Source organism: Rhinoraja longicauda, chromosome 7, assembly GCF_053455715.1.
Source record: "Rhinoraja longicauda isolate Sanriku21f chromosome 7, sRhiLon1.1, whole genome shotgun sequence".
NCBI lineage: Eukaryota > Metazoa > Chordata > Chondrichthyes > Rajiformes > Arhynchobatidae > Rhinoraja > Rhinoraja longicauda.
Window position 1 is genome coordinate 69,507,881 of NC_135959.1, and position 21,421 is coordinate 69,529,301.

The following is a 21,421-nucleotide window of genomic DNA, read 5'->3' on the forward strand; positions in this document are numbered from 1 at the left end:
TGTTGGAAATCTGCAATTAAAAAAACAGAAAAGGATGGAAATACTCAACAGGCTAGTTGGTATCTTGGAAAGGGAAAACAATGATAACATTTGAACTTGAGGTGAGAAGCTGATTCCCTCCAGATGCTGCCCAACCTGCTGAATATTTGCGTCATTCTCTGTTTTTATTTAAGTATGTGGTTGCCCATTGAGATTGAACTAATGTATCCAGACCAGATGAGTGTGGGTGGGTGGGACAGTAAGATGCTGGCTGAGTCCAAGAACATCTGGCTCATTGTTATTTTGCTAGTATGCTATTTCATAACATCGGTAATCCCAAGGGGTAGTTCAGTTTATCTGCAAGTTAGACTGTGTTGTTTTATGGCCACAGTCTAAATAGTAAGTTATTTAGATCTTTACAGTTTGGTCATGAGCTTTATAAATTGGAATGCATTTGTCAGTTGCATGCTACAGTTATGCATACTTTTGGATTTACTTTGCAATGCTGAACCTTCATCAGTAAATGTTTGTATTGTGATATATGATGGATAGAATGCATTCATTTGTACACGGTGTGGGGGTGGGGTGTGGTGAGGGGTGCAGAATAAGAAAGTGTTTGCAATGTTCACCATTGGTGGAGAAATCCATGAGAGATCAGGCAGTTTTAGGCTATTTCACTTTAGGAAATGAGGCTCACTGATCAACTGGGAGGCAGCCAGTGAACTTAAGCGAGACCGCACCTGGAGTATTGCGTACGGTTTTGGTCTCCTAATCTGAGGAAAGACATTCTAGCCTTAGAGGGAGTACAGAGAAGGTTCACCAGATTGATCCCTGGGATGGCAGGACCTTCATATGAAGAAAGACTGGACAGACTAGGCTTATACTCGCTGGAATTTAGAAGACTGAGGGGGGATCTTATAGAAACATATTAAATTCTTATGGGGTTGGAGAGGCTAGATGTGGGAAGATTGTTCCAGATGTTGGGGAAGTCCAGAATCAGGGGTCACAGCTTAAGGATAAGGGGGAAGTCTTTTAGGACCGAGATGAGAAAACATTTCTTCACACAGAGAGGGGTGAATCTGTGGAATTCTCTGCCACAGAAGGTAGTTGAGGCCAGTTCATTGGCTATATTTAAGAGGGAGTTAGATGTGGCCCTTGTGGCTAAAGGGATCAGGGGGTATGGAGAGAAGGCAGGTACAGGTTACTGAGCTGGATAATCAGCCATGATCTATTGAATGGCGGTGCAGGCTCGAAGGGCCGAATGGCCTACTCCTGCACCTATTTTCTATGTTTCTAAGTGCCTCATTTATTCATGGAAGATCTGGGCCAGTGACTTACACCAGCTTATTGAAGGAAATTTATGAATTGTATTTTCATGCTCCTAGTTTCTCCAAATGTCTTCCTGTTTGGGGCCTTTCCTATGCCTTGCGTTAAATAAGGGATCGACTGGATTTACCTTATTGACCAAATCATACACTGAGCTAAAAAAATGTTCATGTTACAATACATGCAGATAGTTGTATTGTACAATGTTTAAGATTCACTTGGACGGTACATGGGATAAGAAAGGTTTAGATGGATATGAGCCAGGCATGAGAAAATGGGGCAATCGGAGATAGAAACATAGAAACATAGAAAATAGGTGCAGGAGTAGGCCATTCGGCCCTTCGAGCCTGCACCGCCATTCAATATGATCATGGGTGATCATCCAGCTCAGTAGCCTGTACCTGCCTTCTCTCCATACCCCCTGATCCCTTTAACAAAAAGGGCCACATCTAACTCCCTCTTAAATATAGCCAATGAACTGGCCTCAACTACCTTCTGTGGCAGAGAATTCCACAGACTCACCACTCTCTGTGTGAAGAAATGTTTTCTCATCTCGGTCCTAAAAGACTTCCCCCTTATCCTTAAGCTGTGATCCCTGGTTCTGGACTCCCCCAACATCGGGAACAATCTTCCCGCATCTAGCCTCTCCACCATGGGCCATTTTGGTCTATTAGGGCAAAGGACCTGTTTCTGCACTGCACAGGTCTAGGGCTCTATGCAGTTCCTTTGTTTGTCCATGCTGTCTTTCTTAAATAATTCTACAACAAAAGCCACCCTCCAGTCTTTGAGAAATTCACCCGTGGCTAATGATGATGCTGTGGGTACCTGGGGATTAGGCCATTCCCTGGATCATCCCCCTCGGCATGGGTTGGACAGGGCTGGGGAAGGGACTAGTGCTACGGGGTTTGCCTGAAGGGGCTCGAGAGATAACTCGTGCTTGAGACTGAAGAGAGTGTGGATGTTCTGTTGCTGGATTAAAGTACTGTGAATACTTACCTGGCGTCTTGCCTGATTCCTACTGCATCCAGACCCACTACAATGCAAATATTTCTGCAAGAGCCTCCTCAATTTCCTCCATAACTTCCCACTAATGCTGAAGATGTACTTGGTCAGGCCTTGGGAATTTAACCACCTTCATTCACTTTAAAACCATCAACGTCTCCTCTTTGGTAATTCGTATATGATATAGGAGATCACAACTTCTGTGTCACAATTCTGTAACTTCCATGATCTTAGTAAAATGTATGAGAAATATTATTTTGAAGGTAGACACAAAATGCTGGAGTAACTCAGCGGGTCAGGCAGCATCTCAGGAGAGAAGGAATGGGTGACGTTTCAGGTCGAGACCCTTCTTCATTTTGTGTTTACCTTCGATTTAAACCAGCGTCTGCAGGTTTTTTTCCCCCTAGCATGGTTAGACAACCGATTTCTAGGTCATGTTGTCTCTCTTAATTCCTTTTGAGAATATACTACTTAACAAACTGTTAAATTTTTCATCAGAACTGCAACAAATTGCATCTGTTCAAAAACAGAGAAGATAAGGGATGAACACAAAGCCATTAAGGGTGGTGATAAGTGGTTGTGACTAAATGTTTTCTTGCTGCAATATGCTTGGAGGGTAAGAAAGATGAGCAGCTTGTCAATGAGAATGAAAAACTCCATGGACAGCACTCAATCTTTTCCACCTCCCTTGGCAGTTGTTCAGCAAATGGTGAGTTAAGAACAAATATTCAGGGTTCTCCTATTACCTTTCTCTCTCCGGTAGGTTGGGCTGTGGTATCTGTATAAAGAGATCAGGCAGAAATATTTAAACAGTCTGATAGATATGGTAGTTGCTAGGCACCAATTCAACAATGTCGTGTCAACATTCCTCTTCTCCCAATCCCATCCCTGCATCACGTTAGTACTTGCATTCCTGTAATATATTCTCGTAGCATCTTCACCCTTCAGGAAACCCTTCAGCAAAGCAGCAGCACTTGCCTCTGGAGCATGCCCCGCATTGCATAAAGTGGTTCCATGTTCTTGTCGAAGATGGTCACAAAATGCTGGAGTAACTCAGTGGGGCAGGCAGCATCTCTGGAGAGAAAGAACGGGCAATGTTTCGGGTCGAGATCCTTCTTCAGGCTGCTTCTTGTCTCCCATTTCAGCATTGCGTATTTCACGTATTAATGCCAGATTCATCAGCTAACTTGAAGCCAATGCCAATTCCGAAATGTAATTCTTGCAGTAAATGTCAATGAAACCAGAACATGGAAATTTAATGCTTCCAGATCTTTTCAATTGATTAAGGGTATAATAGCTTGCCCAAACTACATCTGGGCACACCAAATAACAGAGGAAGTGGCATTCAGGAAGATTTGTGAGATGTGTTTTTTGAAGCATGTTCAGTTATTTTTCATATTCTGCCTTTGGACAAGAGCTGGAAATGAATGCAAGATGTGCATCCAGCAATGATTTATTTCCATCTTCTGTATCTAACACTTCCGTCTGATCATTATAACATGAACTACCTTTGAGATGTATTCAGAAGGATATTTGCCTGAACAAAGGAACAATAAAGTGCATGCAGCTTTTTTGGTGATTGTGTTTTGTTTTGGTCTCCTAATCTGAGGAAAGACATTCTTGCCTTAGAGGGAGTACAGAGAAGGTTCACCAGATTGATCCCTGGGATGGCAGGACTTTCATATGAAGAAAGACTGGATAGACTAGGCTTATACTCGCTGGAATTTAGAAGACTGAGGGGGGATCTTATTGAAACATATAAAATTCTTAAGGGGTTGGAGAGGCTAGATGCGGGAAGATTGTTCCCGATGTTGGGGGAGTCCAGAACCAGGGGTCACAGCTTAAGGATAAGGGGGAAGTCTTTTAGGACCGAGATGAGAAAACATTTCTTCACACAGAGAGTGGTGAGTCTGTGGAATTCTCTGCCACAGAAGGTAGTTGAGGCCAGTTCATTGGCTATATTTAAGAAGGAGTTAGATGTGGCCCTTGTGGCTAAAGGGATCAGGGGGTATGGAGAGAAGGCAGGTAGGTACAGGTTACTGAGCTGGATGATCAGCCATGATCATATTGAATGGCGGTGCTGGCTCGAAGGGCCGAATGGCCTACTCCTGCACCTATTTTCTATGTTATATGTATTGTGGAGTAATTCTTGTCCACCTACTGTAGCTGCAATTTTCCTTCCTGATTCATTAACAGTTGTGTTCTCATTTATTTCTCCTCGAGGAGAACCTTTAATTTCAATACATGCAGGAAGAAATAGTGATGTCATTGTAGACCAACAATGACCTAATTCTGGATTTCCCAGTCAGTGATGAAACAGTATGTGCTCTTCCTTGACCTCGAAGAAAGCTGATGATGACATTTTAAACAATCTACCTCATTGATCTCCTCTTCCGTGACTTCATTTAGATGTCATATATTGATTCACGGGAAGTTTTGATCTTCACTTGCAACATTAAGCTAAATATTATTATTATTTTGTGTCATCACACTTTGCCAATAGCGAGCAAATGTTCGTGCCACGTGGTTGGCCTCTGCAAGATCCTTTACAGTGCATGTGTCATGCAGCATGTCACAGCTCAGGAGATGTTCCACAGTCTGGAGGCCCCGTCTGCACTCGCAGTCTGCTGCATCTTCAGTGTATCCCCACTTCAGTATGTTCGATTTGCTCCTCCCCGCGCCTGTCCGCAGTCTGTTGAGACTGCGCCAGGTTATCCACGGTTGGTCGGAACCTGGTGGGAGTTTCTCAGAGGGATCGATTGCCACGTGAGTGTCTTCCGGAGATTTCTGTAGTCTCTCTTCCCGGAGTCTGAGCCTTCTGGACGATGCACTGCAGTCCAGGGGATGGGCAGAAGAGAGGAAACTTCTGCGTGTTTTCAAACGCTGAGGTAGCATAGGGTGGTCATTAAACTAGATGAACAGCTAATTAAGTTTTCAATACTCAGTCTGGAAAAAGTACTCAACAAGCTAATCTGCAAAACATTGTACAGAGTTTTTGAAACAAATCCCAACATATAAATATTTCAGTTTCTGTATTAAATTTTGAAAACCATTTTTAAGAAAATAACATTGTTGAATGATCTAATAATTCACACGATTTGATTTTTAAAAGCAGTGTTCACTAAGTTGTAATTCTAGTGTGATGTGCCATTTAAACAAAACTCGAGCTGAACAGTATAATACTTTCAACATATTGCATTGAGAATAATTAAAATTTTGTGCAATTATTTGATTTACGGTAGACAAGGCAGGAAAATAATGCAAAACCATGGATGACTAATTGCTATATCTACATAGCACATGCAGAAATCCTTGTTTCTTTTTAATTTAATGTGGCTGCATACTGACAGTTTTAGTACGACTTATGAAAACCAGTCTTTAGTTATTAGGTCATAAATGGCGAGAGTTTGATTTTGGGATTCTCCTCACCCAGTTTGTAAGCACTCATGGAATTTTATACCATTCAACATAAATTTGAATGAATTATTTCCCCAGCAGCTCTTTTCACATCATAATGGTCCAGTGACCTGTCAAGAGTCGATTCCGATCGAAATGCAACATGACAAGATTCATAATATGGTGTAGATGGCAAAAAGGTTTTGCATGGTATTCAAAGTAGCACACCAGTGCACAAATGTACATTGCTCGTTAAATTTAAAGGGCCTCCTCTCAATGGTATATTGACATTTGTATCTGTAATTCTTATCATAATTGATAGAATCCTAAAAAAAAACCCAGAAAGGTGATTTACAGAAAAATATTCAGATGTTGTATATTAATTTCATTGACATTAATCATTCAATATATATTTTGGAAGCAGTATTTTGCAAAAATAAGTTCTTGCAAAATAAGGTAGAATGGCAAAGTCGAAGCCATTTAGGATATTAAAATACAATTGGATTATGAAGTAAGAATGTTAATGCAGAATGTTTAATACCAGATGCTAAGAAGATGGAGTTGATTTGGCTAAATTGTCCAGATTATTGTAGAATAAGTGGCAATGGGATGACAGGGCTCCTTCTGCGGGATGTGGGCAGTCAGGAAAACTTCCAGTATCTTGGAAGACTGCTCCTGTGGGAAGTGTGTCCAACTGCAGCTCCTTACTGACTGCATGAGGGAACGGGAGCTGCAGGTAGACGGGCTCGTGTTCGTCCAAGAGAATGAGACCACCGTAGACAGCACTTACAGTGAAGTGCGAACACCAATGATGTAGGCCGCATGCAGCTGGGTGACCACCAGGAAAGATAAGGAGAGTAGGCAGAGAGCGCAGGGATCTCATATGGCTATTTGAAGACAGGTACACCCTTTTGGATTCTGCTATAGGGGATGACTGTGCAGGAGAAAGGAGACTCTGATGGCAACAGAGTCTGTTGGCCACAGGTGGCAACAGGTCTGACTCTGAGGCACAGCAGGTAGGGTGGAGGCAGACAAATCTACAGTCAGAGCAGACTCTATCTTTAGGGGGTACACACAAAAAGCTGGAGTAACTCAGCGGGACAGGCAGCATCTCTGGAGAGAAGGAACGGGTGACGTTTCGGGTCAAGACCCTTCTTCAGTCTGATGTCAGGGGAGTAAGCGGGACAGAGATAGAACGTAGTCAGAGACAGTAAGACTGGTGGGAGAACTGGGAAGTGGGAGGGGATGGAGAAAGAGGGAAAGCAAGGGCTATTTGAAGTTAGAGAAGTCAATGTTTGTACCGCTGGGGTGTAAGCTACCCAAGCAAAATATGAGGTGCCGTTCCTCCAATTTGCACTGGGCCTCACTCTAACAATGGAGGAGGCCCAGGACAGAAAGGTCAGATTGGGAATGGGAGGGGGAGTTAAAGTGCTGAGCCACCGGGAGATCAGGTAGGTTAAGGCGGACTGAGCGGAGGTGTTCAGCGAAACCATCGCCGAGCCAGTGCTTGGTCTCGTCGATGTATCACTTATGACCTAATGCCTTATGAGGTCAAGTGACTGAAGCACTTTAGGACCGGTGACCATAATCCGGTTACTTTTAAAGAAGTTATGGAGAAAGATAGAAATGGCTCACAAGTTAAGGTCTTAAATTGGGGCAAGGCCAATTTTGAAGGCATTAGGTGGGAACTGGCAGAGGTTGATTGGGAGAATCTGTTTGCAGGCAAGGAGACATCTGGCAAGCGGGGAGCCTTTCAAAAGTGCGGGGCAGCATGTTCCCATTACGTTAAGGGCCAAGGTTATAAAGGTTAGTGAATCCTGGTTGACGAGAGATGTTGAAGCTCTGGTCAGGAAAAAAGGAGCAAAGGTCTGATTTAGCAATTGGGATCAAGCAAATCCCTCTGTGAGTAAAAGTATTCACAGTTTCCTTAAAAAACTAATCGGGAGGCCAAAAAGAGGACAACTGGAGTGTGTTGGGTATATGGAATGAGCTGCTGGAGGTGGTTGGGACAGGTTCTATAAGAGCATTTAAAAGACATTTGGACAGGCACATGGATTAGAAAGGTTTAAATAGTTATGGGCCAAATAGAGGCAGGTGGAACTAGAGTAGATCTTGGTTGACATGGACCAGTTGGGCTGAAGGGCCTGTTTCGGTGCTGTATGGCGCTGATCCTATAACTCTAGATATATTAAGAGGAAAAAGGTGACTAGGGAAAGAAAAGGTTCCCTTAAAGATCAGCAGGGCTGGATTAAGCTAGTGTGGGGCCTATAGCTAGAGTTGCCAACTTCCTCACTCGCAAATATGGGACAAGGTGACGTCACTGTCCCGCGCCCCACGTGACCTCACCCAGCCAGCGGCCATGCGTTCCCGCTCCACCAATGGCGGCTGCCCGGGCCAGGAGGCGGGTTGCTAGCAACCTCTGTTGGGCGGCGCCTGGGCCTACACTGTCCGGCGGTAGACCCAAAGTGCTGTAGTAACTCAACGGGTCAGGCAGCATCTCGGGATAGAAGGAATCGGTGACGTTTCGGGACGAGACTCTTCTGAAGGGTCTCGACCCGAAACGTCGCCCATCTTCTGCTGGACCTCCATGACTCTTCCGGCGAGGACTTCACCATGGACGACGAGGGCAACGAAAGTGTCCACAAACTGAAGGAGAAGGCCAAGAAGAGGAAGGGACGAGGATTTGGCACCAAGGACGGCGCTCGATCCAGGCTGCGGGAAGACTACGACTCCATGGAGCAAAACGGCGACGAGCCAGGCCCTCATTAATGCTCCCTCAATGGAGGGGTGGGTCCTGTTTGTGACCGGGGTCCACGAGGAAGCCACTGACCGAGGAGGAAGGACATCCATGACAGGTTTGCCGAGTACGGTGAGATCAAGAACCTGCACCTGGACCGGTGCACCGGCTGCCTCAAGGGCTGCGCTCTGGTGGAATAAGAGACCTACAAAGAGGCGCAGCCAGGCGGCCATGATGGGTTTGAACGGCTCGGAGCTGGCCGGGCAGCCCATCAGTGTGGACTGGGACTTCGTCAGGGAGCCCCCCCTTGGAGCAAGAGGTGGAGTGGCTGCAGGAGATGCTGGAGCCCGGACCGGAGGCTTCACTGAGCCGGGACAGGTGAGACGGAGCGGCCCGCACAGCGCTGGGGACACAGTAGATCGCCGTGCCCAAACTGAGCCGTGCGTTACAGGGGCCGTTTAATCTCAGTCGGGACTGTCGTGGGGCTGGTGAGAGGGCGGGGAGGGAAGGGTCAGGTTGGCTTGTGCAAAACTACTCTCAGAAATAAAGTATTTTTGTTCAAAAAAATCTTCAGTCTGAAGAAGCATTTAGTGCGTATGCTACTTTTGCTACTAGTTTAATCCGGCACAGCATGGCAGTCTTGGTGTTGATCCAGAAGAGATGGGTGAGATATTAAATGGAGATCCATCCATTTTTACCTGGAAGCTAGAGAATGGAGGAAAGGAAGTTGTGAAGTCTTATATTATACAGGAATTACTAAACAGGAGACATTGGTGGTTTTAAAATGAATTGGGGTGGATAAATCCCCAGGGCCTTACAAAGTACATCCTCTGCAGTTGTGCCTGGAGGCTAGGGAGGACATTGCGGAGTCATTTGCATCTCTTTTAACCACAGGTGAACCTTCAGATTTCTGGAGGATGTGTAATGTGATACTTTATTTAATACGGGCAGCAAGGACAATCCAGGAAATTGCAAGCTGGTGAGTCTGACGTCAGTGGTTGGTAAATTGTCAGAGGAGATCGTTAGGGCTGATCTTTAAGGGAACCTTTTCTTTCCCTAGCCACCTTTTTCCTCTTAATATACCTAGATTAGTGCCGTATAGCACGGAAACAGGCCCTTCAGCCCAACTGGTCCATGTCAACCAAGATCTACTCTAGTTCCACCTGCCTCTGTTTGGCCTCTATCTCTTTAAACCCTTCCAATCCATGTCCCTGTCCAAATGTCTTTTAAATGCTCTTATAGAACCTGCCCCAACCACCTCTAGCAGCTTGTTCCGCATACCCACCACACTCGAGTAAAATAGTTGCCCCTCAGGTTCCGATCAAATCTTTCGCCCTCACCTTCAGCTTGGTTTTTGATTCCCCCAGCCTGTGGAATCTTATAGGATATTCCTTTACCTAGTCAGCCAGCTTCATGTTTGGTCCCCTTTTTGCCCTCCTGATTAGTCACGGGTTTGAATCAGCACGGGTTGATCTGGGATAGGCAGCGTGGCTTTGCATGTGGGAAATAGCATTTCAGAAGAGCAGAATTTTTTGAAGAGATCACAAGGAAGATTGATGAGGTCAGGGCAGTGAACGTTATTTTTATGGACTTCAGCAAGGCCTTTGAAAAGGTCCTGCTTGATAGGTTTGTCTGGAAGATGCGATCACATGTCTGACTGTATTCAAAATTGGCTCGGAGAAAGGACGAAGAGGAATTGTGGAGGGTTTCTTTTTCTTGTTGGATGCTTGTGACTGGAGGTGCTGGGTCTACTGCTGTTTGATGTACACATTAATAATTTGGATGATAATGTTGTTAACAATATGAGCAGATTTGCAGTTGACACCAAAACTGGAAGCATAGTAAACAGTGAAGAATATTTCCTTATTCGTAGCAATCTCTTAGCCATTCTCTTACTCATTCTTCTGCCCAGTGATCGTCCTGAGGTCTAATTCTTTTTAATTCACTTTTCAGCAAGTGAATGTTGTTGGTGAAGCCAGCATATATTCCTTAATTCCCTTTGTTCATTGACCTCCTATCCTCTCTTAACCCCCGCCTTTCAGATAAACTCCAACACGTTGGTGAGTCACACTGTTATGATTTTGCTTTCTTGCACAATTACTGTGCAAGATTGTGTGAATAACAGAGCCAACTTTGATCACTCCTTATCTTGTTGTACACCCACATTTTCCTTTGCCCACCTTTCCACGTCTGCAAATTCGCCAGTGTATTGACTTTAATCTCAATAATGTCATATTTGACCCTCCATTTGAGACATCTCTGTAACTACTCCAGTGAGCCAAATATGTCTCTCTATCTTTCTTTCCCTAGTCACCCTTAAAATGAATACAGTACGTAAGTGGAATAATATAAGAAAATAACTGCAGATGCTGGTACAAATTGAAGGTATTTAATCACAAAATGCTGGAGTAACTCAGCAAGTCAGGCAGCATCTCAGGAGAGAAGGAATGGGTGACGTTTCGGGTCGAGACCCTTCTTCAGACTGATGTCAGGGGGCGGGACAAAGAAAGGATATAGGTGGAGACAGGAAGATAAAGGGAGATCTGGGAAGGGGGAGGGGAAGAGAGGGACAGAGGAACTATCTAAAGTTGGAGAAGTCAATGTTCATACCACTGGGCTGCAAGCAAGCAAGCAAGTGGAAGTTATTATCTGATGCTTGGAAGACTAAACTGAAGGGCCTGTTTCCAGATATTAGTGTTGATAATGATGGGCATGGCAGTAGATTAATGGACCACATTGTTTTTTCATTTTTGACTGCCCAATCAGTACTGAAGATTGCAAGTAAATAACAGATTGCGTGGATGTAATAAAAATGAACTGCATGCTGGTTTATACCAAAGATGGACACAAAATGCTGGAGTAACTCAGCAGGTCAGACAGCATCTCTGGAGAAAGGGGATTGGTGACTTTTTGTGTCGGGACCCTTCAGGAAACTTTACTCATCCTGACCTGCTGAGTTACTCCAGCATTTTTGTGTCTATCTAACAGGTTGCTTAGGCTTGACGCGGTTACTCTCCTGATGGTTATGAACATTGGGACTGAACTTCATATAGACAAGTTGCACATAGCTGTGGTTTTTGGCACAAAAGCTAGATCACAGTGACTCATACCTCCTGGAGCATAACATTTGAATGGGCCTGGATCAGGGCAAGTCTGAAAAGGAACAAGAAAGGCAGAGTAACCTTTGTCTATTTTAATGCATGTGCTGTTTGCTTTAATCCTGAAGTATAATTTTGGATTGCTGTTCATGCTGTAGTCTTTAGAAAACAGTTGGCCGAACATAAGTAAACGAAACACACACTTGCAAGTTTGGGAAATGCAAGTTCTGTCAACCATGTGTGCATCTGTTACTTCAAATATATCGTCTTCATTTGAAGTTGAAACAAAGATAGGTTGGCATTTAAGTTGGTTGAGGAGCAAAAAAGTTCAGTCACCTTGGAGTTTTCAAGTTATAGTCATAGTGTGAATCAGCACAGAAACAGACTTTCAGCCCGATTTGCCCAACACCAAGATGCCCCAACTATACTATTCCCACCTACCTGTGTTTGCCCCATATCCTTTTAAACTTTTCCTATATTTATACCTGTCCAAATGTTTTTTAAAATGTTGCTATAGAACCAGCCTCAACTACCTCTCTGGCAGTTCATTCCATGTCCCCACCATCCTCTGTGTGCGGAAAAAGGTTCCCCCATGGGTTTCAATTAATTCTTCTTCTCGCACCTCAAATCTATGTCGTCTGGTTCTTGATTTATCCTGCTCTGGGTAAAACACCCTGTGCATTCACCCTATCTATTCCCCTCATGATCTTATACACCTCTATAAGATCACCCTTCAGCCTCCTGTGCTTCCAACTCTCCCTATAGCTTCGGTCTCCAAGGCCTGCCAATAACCTCGTGAATCGTCCCTACACTCTTTCCACATTTGCTATATCCCTGTTATAGCAGTGTGACTAAAACTGAACACAAACCTCCAATTGCAGTTTCACCAAGTTAGTTAAACCTAATGAATTAAATCCAGATTCCGGATCCGCTCTTCTGGAATAGCATCCAGAGTATGTGATGCAGCAAATTTGACCAAAATGATTTTTCTTTTTTCCTGATTGTGTTCGGATTTTCCTGATTCTGATATACTTTACAGAACCTCTGGAGAGCTGATTTGTTAAACCCTGCATTGTTATACGATAGACACAAAATGCTGGAGTATCTCAGTGGGACTGGCAGCATCTCTGGAGAGAAGGAATGGGTGATGTTTCGGGTCGAGACCCTTCTTCAGACACATTTTGTTCACGTTTTAAATGGAATAAAGGCAGCATGCAGTACTACAATGAATGCATGATTTTAGTGAGGGGGTTATTTTAGTTTAAGCAGTCACAGTTTCCTCGAGATGAATTATAATACATTTTATGCTAGACTTCTAAAGGTTGTACAGTCTGTGACTTAAATCATATTGCATTGAGAATTGTCAAGAGGCTGAAGTAAAATATTTACGATCTTCAGATTCTGTTGAAAGCTTTCTGTTCCACAGGGATTTTAATATTTGTTTTTCTTTTTTTATACTAACTAAAAACACATGCGTGGGAAAATTACTTGAGTATAACAAAGAGAATAAGTATGAACAATTAATGTAAATATCAGCAGATTGGTACGCATGAAGCGATATTTTGAAACTATGCATGGGAAATTGCTTTAGGTTATGTCTAGTCACGACTGTAGAACGTTGGGTATGTAAAGCAAACCCTATTTAAGATACTTCGTCCTAAAATATATATATTTTTAAATAGTCTAAAAAATAGTGGACCTCTTGTATTTAACAAAAACCTTCAATATTTATGCATGACTCTTGAAAGAGTGAATGATATGTTTATTTCCATTATATATTTAAAAAATATATATTTATTCCTCCTTTTATGGCAGGATTGTCTGCATTCAGTGCAGTCTTGGATCTTAACTTGCTGGGCACTACTATGAGAAATGTTGCCAAAATGTCTAAGGATCACTTGGGGGACTGTAGGAATTAAAATGTAATTTAAGTTTCTTGATTTTAAAAAAATCAATTATTTTTAAAAAACGATTATGAAGGTTTAATTTTAGATATTTAACCTTGTTATTGAGCACTTTGACCACCAATCATTTGATGAAGCCCCCAGGAATATGCTCTGCGGATTATTTCATTTTCTAGAGAATTCTGTATGTGCTCAAGTAAAAATTGTGTAGTTAAAGTATGATTGGTTTAATGGATCAAAAACTGGTAAATGTAGAATTGCACTTTTAATAAATGACAAAATCCTCTTCTTTCTATTTGGCATTGTGTTGTAAACATTAATTCAGATTAAATGTATTTCAAATACACACTTACATTAAATATTTTTTGAACAACGAATGGTCTTTTCATGGCACATGAGTACTTTGACCATTTAAAAGATTTATTGACCTTTTTACTAACATTAGATGTCAGAATGCACTTCCTCATTTATTATGATTTGCTTCCAATGCCATGGTTAATATTAGATTCCCTGTTTTGGTATATTTTTGGTACAAAATGAGCACATTTAATGCCATGACTTATTCTGGTCTGCCAGAGTTTTTTATCAAGATTCCGAAAAGTGATAATTCGTGGCTTTCACCTGGCATCCAGGTGTTTTAAATGATCACATTTTGTCTCATTGAATTAAATTCACCAGAAAAAGAACCTATTTAATGACTCGGCCTGCCTCCTGCATTGCTAAATAACTCTGGCACTGAAAATTAACTTTTACCACTGTAGTCTGTTTACTTAAGCCTTTTCTTATCGGACATTTGAAATATATATATTTTTAAATTTTTCTCTCTTTTAGTTCATTTATTAAAGCAATTCTATAGCTTTATTTCATTTTCTGTGAATTGAATTTGATAACCTGATTTACATTCCTGGTTCATTTTATTAGGGCAAACTTTACAAAATGTTAAAGGTGGAGACATGACATTTAAAAAGTAATCGGAAGTATGGCACAATCAGGCTTCAAAGGACATGCTTATGGTTCCACCCACGTTCCTGTAACAAAGCTGGATTCTGGTTGACATGCATCGTTGTGCCCCAAAGAATTTAGTCAAATAACAACTAACTTGTTTCTGCAAGTCTCAAGCTTTGCCATCAGTGTTATTTAAAGCTAACCGTTCAGGTAATATAGTGTTGCAAGAGTGGTGTGAGCAGGCGCGATGGCTTTCACGCCACCCTTCAGAGTGGTCCCATTTTAAGATTCTGCTGCAGGTACAGTTTAAGAAACCAGGTTCAATGACTTTTAGCGGCAGATTTGGATCAACTAATGGGGTTATGTTGGGCTGGTTTTTGGGGGAAGATTGTAATGACATTTCTGGTGTTCTACATCCTCACAGTACCTTCTGCATCACCATAGTTCCTAGCTATGGGGAGCTCTTTGTGGCTGCTTCTGAACCTTGGCTCCAACCTTATTTCTGAGTGAACTCCAATGCAGCAGCCCAAAGTTGTAGCAATTCCAGGCTTGTTCAAAGTCTGATTCTCAAGTGAATTCAGAGGGACTAAGTAGTCGGTTTAGATTTGTTTTCAAATGTTTGATTGCATATAAATACTTTAAAGAATTTGTAGCATTAGAAAAAAGAGTGTTTTAAGCACTTGAATGAACCATGAAGAACCAGTGGGCAATTTGACAGGAGTAGCCTGTTGTTTTTTCAGTACAAGTAGCTAGGGCTGACTCTGACTCCACCCATTGCATGGCAGGTCATGTGTTAGATAGACAGTTCTGGAGCCCTGCACGACTTTGCTGTGACTGTTGAGACCATTGCCATATGCTAAGTATGAATGGAAGAATGATGAAACGTGCGACCATTTTCTGATGTTGACACTGAACATGGATTTCCCATCACTGAACGTAATTTCTAGCCCACAGGGTGAATGTTATATTGGGGTCACTCAACACAGGACCAGGTTTGGGTTCCCTTGGGTTTGGACTATCTCTGGGAAAGTGTGGTCTTGCATGGGTCAAGGTCACCAGTATTCACTGTTGGTTGTTCAATGTGATTAGCTACGAAGGAATATCAATGCTTGTCCGATTAGCATAATCGCCAGATGTTCTGGGAGGGATTATGCTTTTTGGATCATTGCCTGACAGGTGTTTGCCATGTTTGAGGTTTGTTTAGTTGCTATCGGCAAAATCTGGCACCTTCATTCCTCCTCAGATGGATTACATGATAAATCTGAAAACAAAAACTGGACTTGAGAAATTGCAAAGCATCCTGTCTCTCTCTGATGGCCTTGACGATGCCAAATCAAAATTGCTGACTGCATTTTGCAATACAAGCAATTGCATTTCATATGCGTATTTCCTTATCAAAGAACTAGCAATTAGGGACCAAGGAAGTAAAGCAATTTAAAAAAAAAGTTACTCACCCATTGGTTTTACCGTGTCATTTCACTGGTGAATGTACACAAAAGATTTAAAAGATTTTAAGCTAATAACTTCTTAGTAACACAAAATAGCAGCAGGGGGAATGCATGCAGTCTAATTTGTTTTAGTAGTCACTGTTATAACCGGTAAGCCAGCACAAGGAATGTGACTGAAGCCTGAAAGTAATTGAATGCTGATATCAGTTGTTACTTACAGCAATTGGATTCTTGACTTGAAAGGACAAACATTCTTTTTGCAGCAGAATAATACTGAATTGTGTGCGATGAGATTCCTGCCCATTTAAAATATTTGCTTCATAATGAACAGTGTCTGCAGAGCTTTGACTCGTTATTCACTTTAAAAAAAAATTACTCATTTAAGTGTTAGAAAAGTATCTTAAGTCTGGTATTTTTGCCTTTGCTTTTCAGATTTATCTGCAGCTGTTCAGCGGTTTTCACAGTCATTGCAGGATTTCCAGTTTGAGTGTATTGGTGACGCAGAGACTGATGATGAGATTAATATTGGTGAGTCTTAAATATTTTAAAAAAATCATTTACTCGTATTTAATGTTAGGTTTTTCTTGTGTGTCACCGAGATTTCTAGCCAAATGTTTCCACCATTGCCAACTTCAGAAATGATTGATTGATTGCACATAGAAATAGAAGACGATAAAGCCCAGCTTCACTGGTTTGATTGTCCAAAGCTATTATTGACAAAAAGCCAGAAAAACATTTCTCAATCCCTTCCCCCACTTTCTCATGAAGGTATTGCCTCTTGCGGGGTACAATTCCACAAGAACTGGGGACTGGGAAACTCTCATCTCTTGTGAAAGGGGTCTTTCTTCCCATGTGGCGTCAGATAATGATTGAGCTGTTGAGGAAGTAAGCCCCTCGCATTAATTCCCTTCAATATAAATGTGTTTTGACATGAGCATACTTCTGTGGAATGTAAATGCAGCTAACATGGTAAGGGCGCATTATTGATACAAACTATTAATGATGGGTAAATGCTGCCTCAGTCAGCCTCTGTTCCAAGGGGGACCTCTTTCCCATCTATGGTCAAGTCATCCCCTGTTCTCTTGCATCCCTCACCAGGAAATTCACCCCTGAATTTAGCGAAGCTCTCTATACTATCCATTGCTTGCCACATTTCAGAATTGCTGACCTGTTGCCAAATGCCAGCATTGGTCTCACGTGCAGCAAAATCCTAGAGACCTCTTCTTCCTGACACACCTACTGAATAATCATGTATGGCTACACAGAGACACAGGAGCAGCAGATGCTGGTTTTACAAAATAAGGCACAAAGTGTTGGAGTAAATCAACGGGCCAGGTAGCTACAGGTTTGATCGTTCTTTTGGACTACAAAGTTGTCAGGAAAGGAATAACACAGTGAGACAAAGAAGGGGATGGTCAGAAGTTTTGTCAGGACTGAGTCAAAGGAGGGAGATGGTGTCACAAAGGGGGTTGGAGAGAAGAATCCACAGCTTGTGTCAGAAAGCTGAAACGGCAGCTGCAGAAGTGAAGAGGACAGCCAAGATGGTGCTGAATGGGATGGAGTGTTTGATGGGGAACCTTGTTCGTTTATTGTCAGGGTGGTGTGGTAAGAGGATCGAGTCAAAAACTAACCCCAGCAAGCTAGGAGCCATCATCCTTAAGCTTACTTTAAATCTGAAGGTGATTTTAGAAAATAAATTTGTGGGAAGATTAAGAGTATTTAAAAACTAATATCTGAGAAAGTCCTGTAAATTAGCTGATGGTCTTGCAGCTTTTCCCAATCATAATAATTCAAGGGGAAATGCACCTTGCTCCTCATGGGACCCAGTAGACCATGAAATGGCAAGCCTGCGTTGTCAGTGTTTAGCCCAAGGAGGAGTTCAGCATCAGAATGCAGCTTATTGCCTAGTCTTGCTACGTTTTGAATTTTATATTTATGTATGCACGCACAGAAATTCCAAAGTTGCTGTGGGTTATATGGGCTGATGAATCAAAGTACGAATTTAGCCTTCAGGTTTATTGTCATATATATATATATGCATGAGTTGGAGTGGGGGGGAAATAAGAGGATAGAGTCATAAAGTAATCTCATCATGGGGGTAAACACTTTATATTTAAGCCAAGGGTGACCTATAATCAATGCAAAGAGTTGGATCTTGGGATTGCAACATGATCTGTGACAGGACACATACAGTGGTTGTGTTGAGTTTTATTTAATTTGAAGGATTTGAAATTGCATCAGATATAGATGTAAAGTGATGGACATAATTTTCAAAGCTGTTCATTCAGATTCTGTAAAAGTGTATGCAGTTGAACTTGTTGGGAGGGGAAATTCCAGAATACCCTCTAAATGATCTATTTAGCCACAATAAATCAATTGTATCAATCAATGCACGTATTTGTGTTGTAACAATCAATACAAACATGTGGCATTATAGTTCAACAAAGGTGATTGAAAAGTAATCACATTTCATTGCTGTCCCTCTTGTTGGAAGCATGTGGATTTGCCTGAAATGTTGCTTGACTGTTGAATCATTGTTCAAATGAATGGAATGTACAATGCATGTACTTCCAACATAATGCTTCAAATGAGTACAAATGAAGGAACGTACAAATAGAAAAATGCAGGACTGATGGACATGTCCAATAGGTCACGGTATGTTAATAAAGGGATGAAAACTTTCCAATGTCATAGATGGAAATGATTAGTTTGATGCAGACAGAGGAAGTGAGCTGCCTGAAGTTGTAGAGTTCCACATCTAGTCTGGAACACTGTAACTTGTCCAGGTGGAAGATGAGTTGTTGTTCCTCAAATTTATGTTGGTTCTCAGTACAACAGTGCAGGAGGCCAGTGGCAGATAAATCATGTACAAAAGGGAATGGAGAATTGTGGCATTTTATGCCTCGTGTGTATATTCTGCTTTCCTTGCTGCGCTTGGTGCTACGTGAAGATGGTGTTAAATATAGAGCAAAGATACTAGAGGAGCAAGATAGACCATTCGACTCTGAAAACCGCAGTACATCATGCCGCCATTTTAGTAGGCAGAAACTTGCAGAACCATTTAAAAAGAAAAATAGCAAAAATCTGTGAATTGATAGATGAGATATATTCTGCATTTTAATGGTATTGTCACAAATACTGTTCCCCCAAAACACCGATTACACTGCGAGAGGCAAAGTGAACGGCGGGTTTTGTCTACTAAAATGGCTCCTTTGCATACTACACTTCAGTATGGGCGATTTCAATGGAGTGGTCCATCTTGTTCCTCTAGTATCTTTGATATAGAGTGCCTGATATGGCAGCGGCAGCGACAGCGTCTTCGCCCGCTCCGAATCGCGGTGCTTGGGTCGGCCCGCCGCGGACCTTTCACCGTCCGGCACGGTGCTTCAATGTTGGAACCCCCCGCCGCCCCGATGTGGCAACTCCAACAGCCTGACCGCGGGAGAAGACATTCTGGCCTTCCATCACAGTGAGGAGGTGACTGGAGGAGACTCACTGTGATGGATGTTTCTTTTGTTTGGTGTTGGTTTATGATTTTGTGTGTTATTGCATATTTTTATTGCTTATTTTTATTGGTCTTATTGTTGAACTGCGGGTAATCTTTCATTTCACTGCACATTTATGTGTATGTGACAAATAAATTGACTATTGACTATTGACATTTGTTGGCCTATTAAGTAACTAGACAATTCTGATATCTTCTCTGATAATTTATTTCCATCTCCTCGCCAATGATATATTTTACTTCTGCTTATAAGCTTGTGGCTATTTCACTTTTCCTAGAGAGTGGGCGTTAGGAATTTTCTGGAGGTCCAGGACAGTGATTTTTCTTTCAGTCCGTTCATTTCAACAGATGTGCAGGAAGGAACTGCAGATGCTGGTTTAAACCGAAGATAGACACAAAAAGCCGGAGTAACTCTGCGGGTCAGACAGCATCTCTGGAGAGAAGGAATAGGTGACGTTTTGGACCGAGACCCTTCTTCAAACAGATGCGCTGCTAGGTGTGATTTCCTGCCACTTGCTTCCTGCTGCGAATTGCTGGAGTGCAGAAAAGGCCATTCAGTCCCTTGGAGATCCTCCACATTACCTGACAGTCCAATGAAAAGAAGAGGGCAAATGTTATTTCTTGTTAATAATTTGACTGGAAGGAAAGAAGCCATAGCATTTGCTATAACATTTTTCAAATAATAAACCAATAATTGCATATTTATCGCATTTTGTGCTTAAAACGAAATTTAGAAATTTAATTTAAAGTCCATCTAGCCCATCGTGTCCAATTATCCAACCTAAATAAATAGCACTTGATTGCTGTATTTTCAGTCTTTACTAAGATGATGGAATTTAACTTTTCTATGCACTCAGCGAGATCAGGCCAACATAGCTAATTTCGTAAGTGTTCTGAATGATATACTTTTGTAAATTATCCTGATTAAGATGTATACATGATTAGATATATGACTTATAATTGCAATTGACATACATTATTTAAACTTATTTTTCATTTTGTTGTGCACTTTATTGAAAGATAAACCTTGCCACTGTACAGGTGTTTTATGAGAAAGAGTTAGAATTGAACAAAAACCCATCAAGACTACAACAACTACTTGCATTGGTATGGTGCCTTTAATTCAGCATTGAAGATGCCCTGAGGCTCCAGATAATCAATATTTCACACTGTAGGTATGGTCTTTAATTGATCTTAGGAGGTACTGGGATTCAGGAAGCTGTATTTAGGTGGGATGTCAAACTCCATCTTTTAAAACCCCTCTGAATGTTTCTGAGATATTCAAGACGAATTCAATAGTTTTAAAAAATAGCTAAAATGTTTCTAAAGCATTCAAAACTGCTTCCAGGCATTGAATACTTTACAAATGGGTCAAACTTAAGAAGCAATCCATGTCCCAGGATCGTTAAACACATTAACAGGACCTTCTGCCTACTCTCTCCAACCATCAATTTTTGTCTACACTAGTCCCGTTTTAGGGCCTGTCCCACTTAGGCAATTTTTTAGGTGACTGCCGGCGACTGTCAAAGTCGTAGCAGATCGCCAAAATTTTCTTTTACCCTACGACAATGACCACGACAATGCCGAGTCAGGTTGAGATTACACCGTCTTCGGAAACATCGCGAAATTCCCACGCTGTCAATGCTTCTCCGGCGTCTTAATTTTCACTGAAATCACTGACAAGTCTGTAATTACTCGAGAGTTTTGAAATATGACATCATTCCCGGGTTACTTGAAAACCAAGCTTCACGGTTCCGAAGGTCTGGCGGAAAGCCACCGTCATTGCGCTACCAAAACCAAACAAGCCTGCGGACGACCCAAGGAACTATCGGCCCATCTCACTCCTCTGTGTCCCGTACAAGCTCCTCGAACGGCTTCCCCTGGCCCGGCTCCATCCAATCGTTGACCCTCAACTACCCGCTGAACAAGCCTGATTTCGGCGTGGACACTGCACCACCCACCAAATAGTCAAGCTGACCAATGACAGCGAAGACAGCTTCGAAAAGGGTGACAAGGCGGGCATCACCCTGGTGGGCCCCACCGCCGCCTATGATACAGTGTGGCACCAGGGCCTGATCTGG

General features: G+C 42.2%; 1 protein-coding gene across 1 annotated transcript in view; it reads left to right on the top strand.

Annotated features, from left to right (window-relative positions):
• Positions 1–21,421, top strand: part of arhgap42a (Rho GTPase activating protein 42a) — a 280,741-nt gene that overhangs the window by 94,429 nt on the left and 164,891 nt on the right. Inside the window, exon 2 of the mRNA XM_078403156.1 lies at positions 16,268–16,363. Coding sequence (XP_078259282.1) covers positions 16,268–16,363 — 96 coding nt within the window. The remainder of the gene's footprint in view (positions 1–16,267; positions 16,364–21,421) is intronic.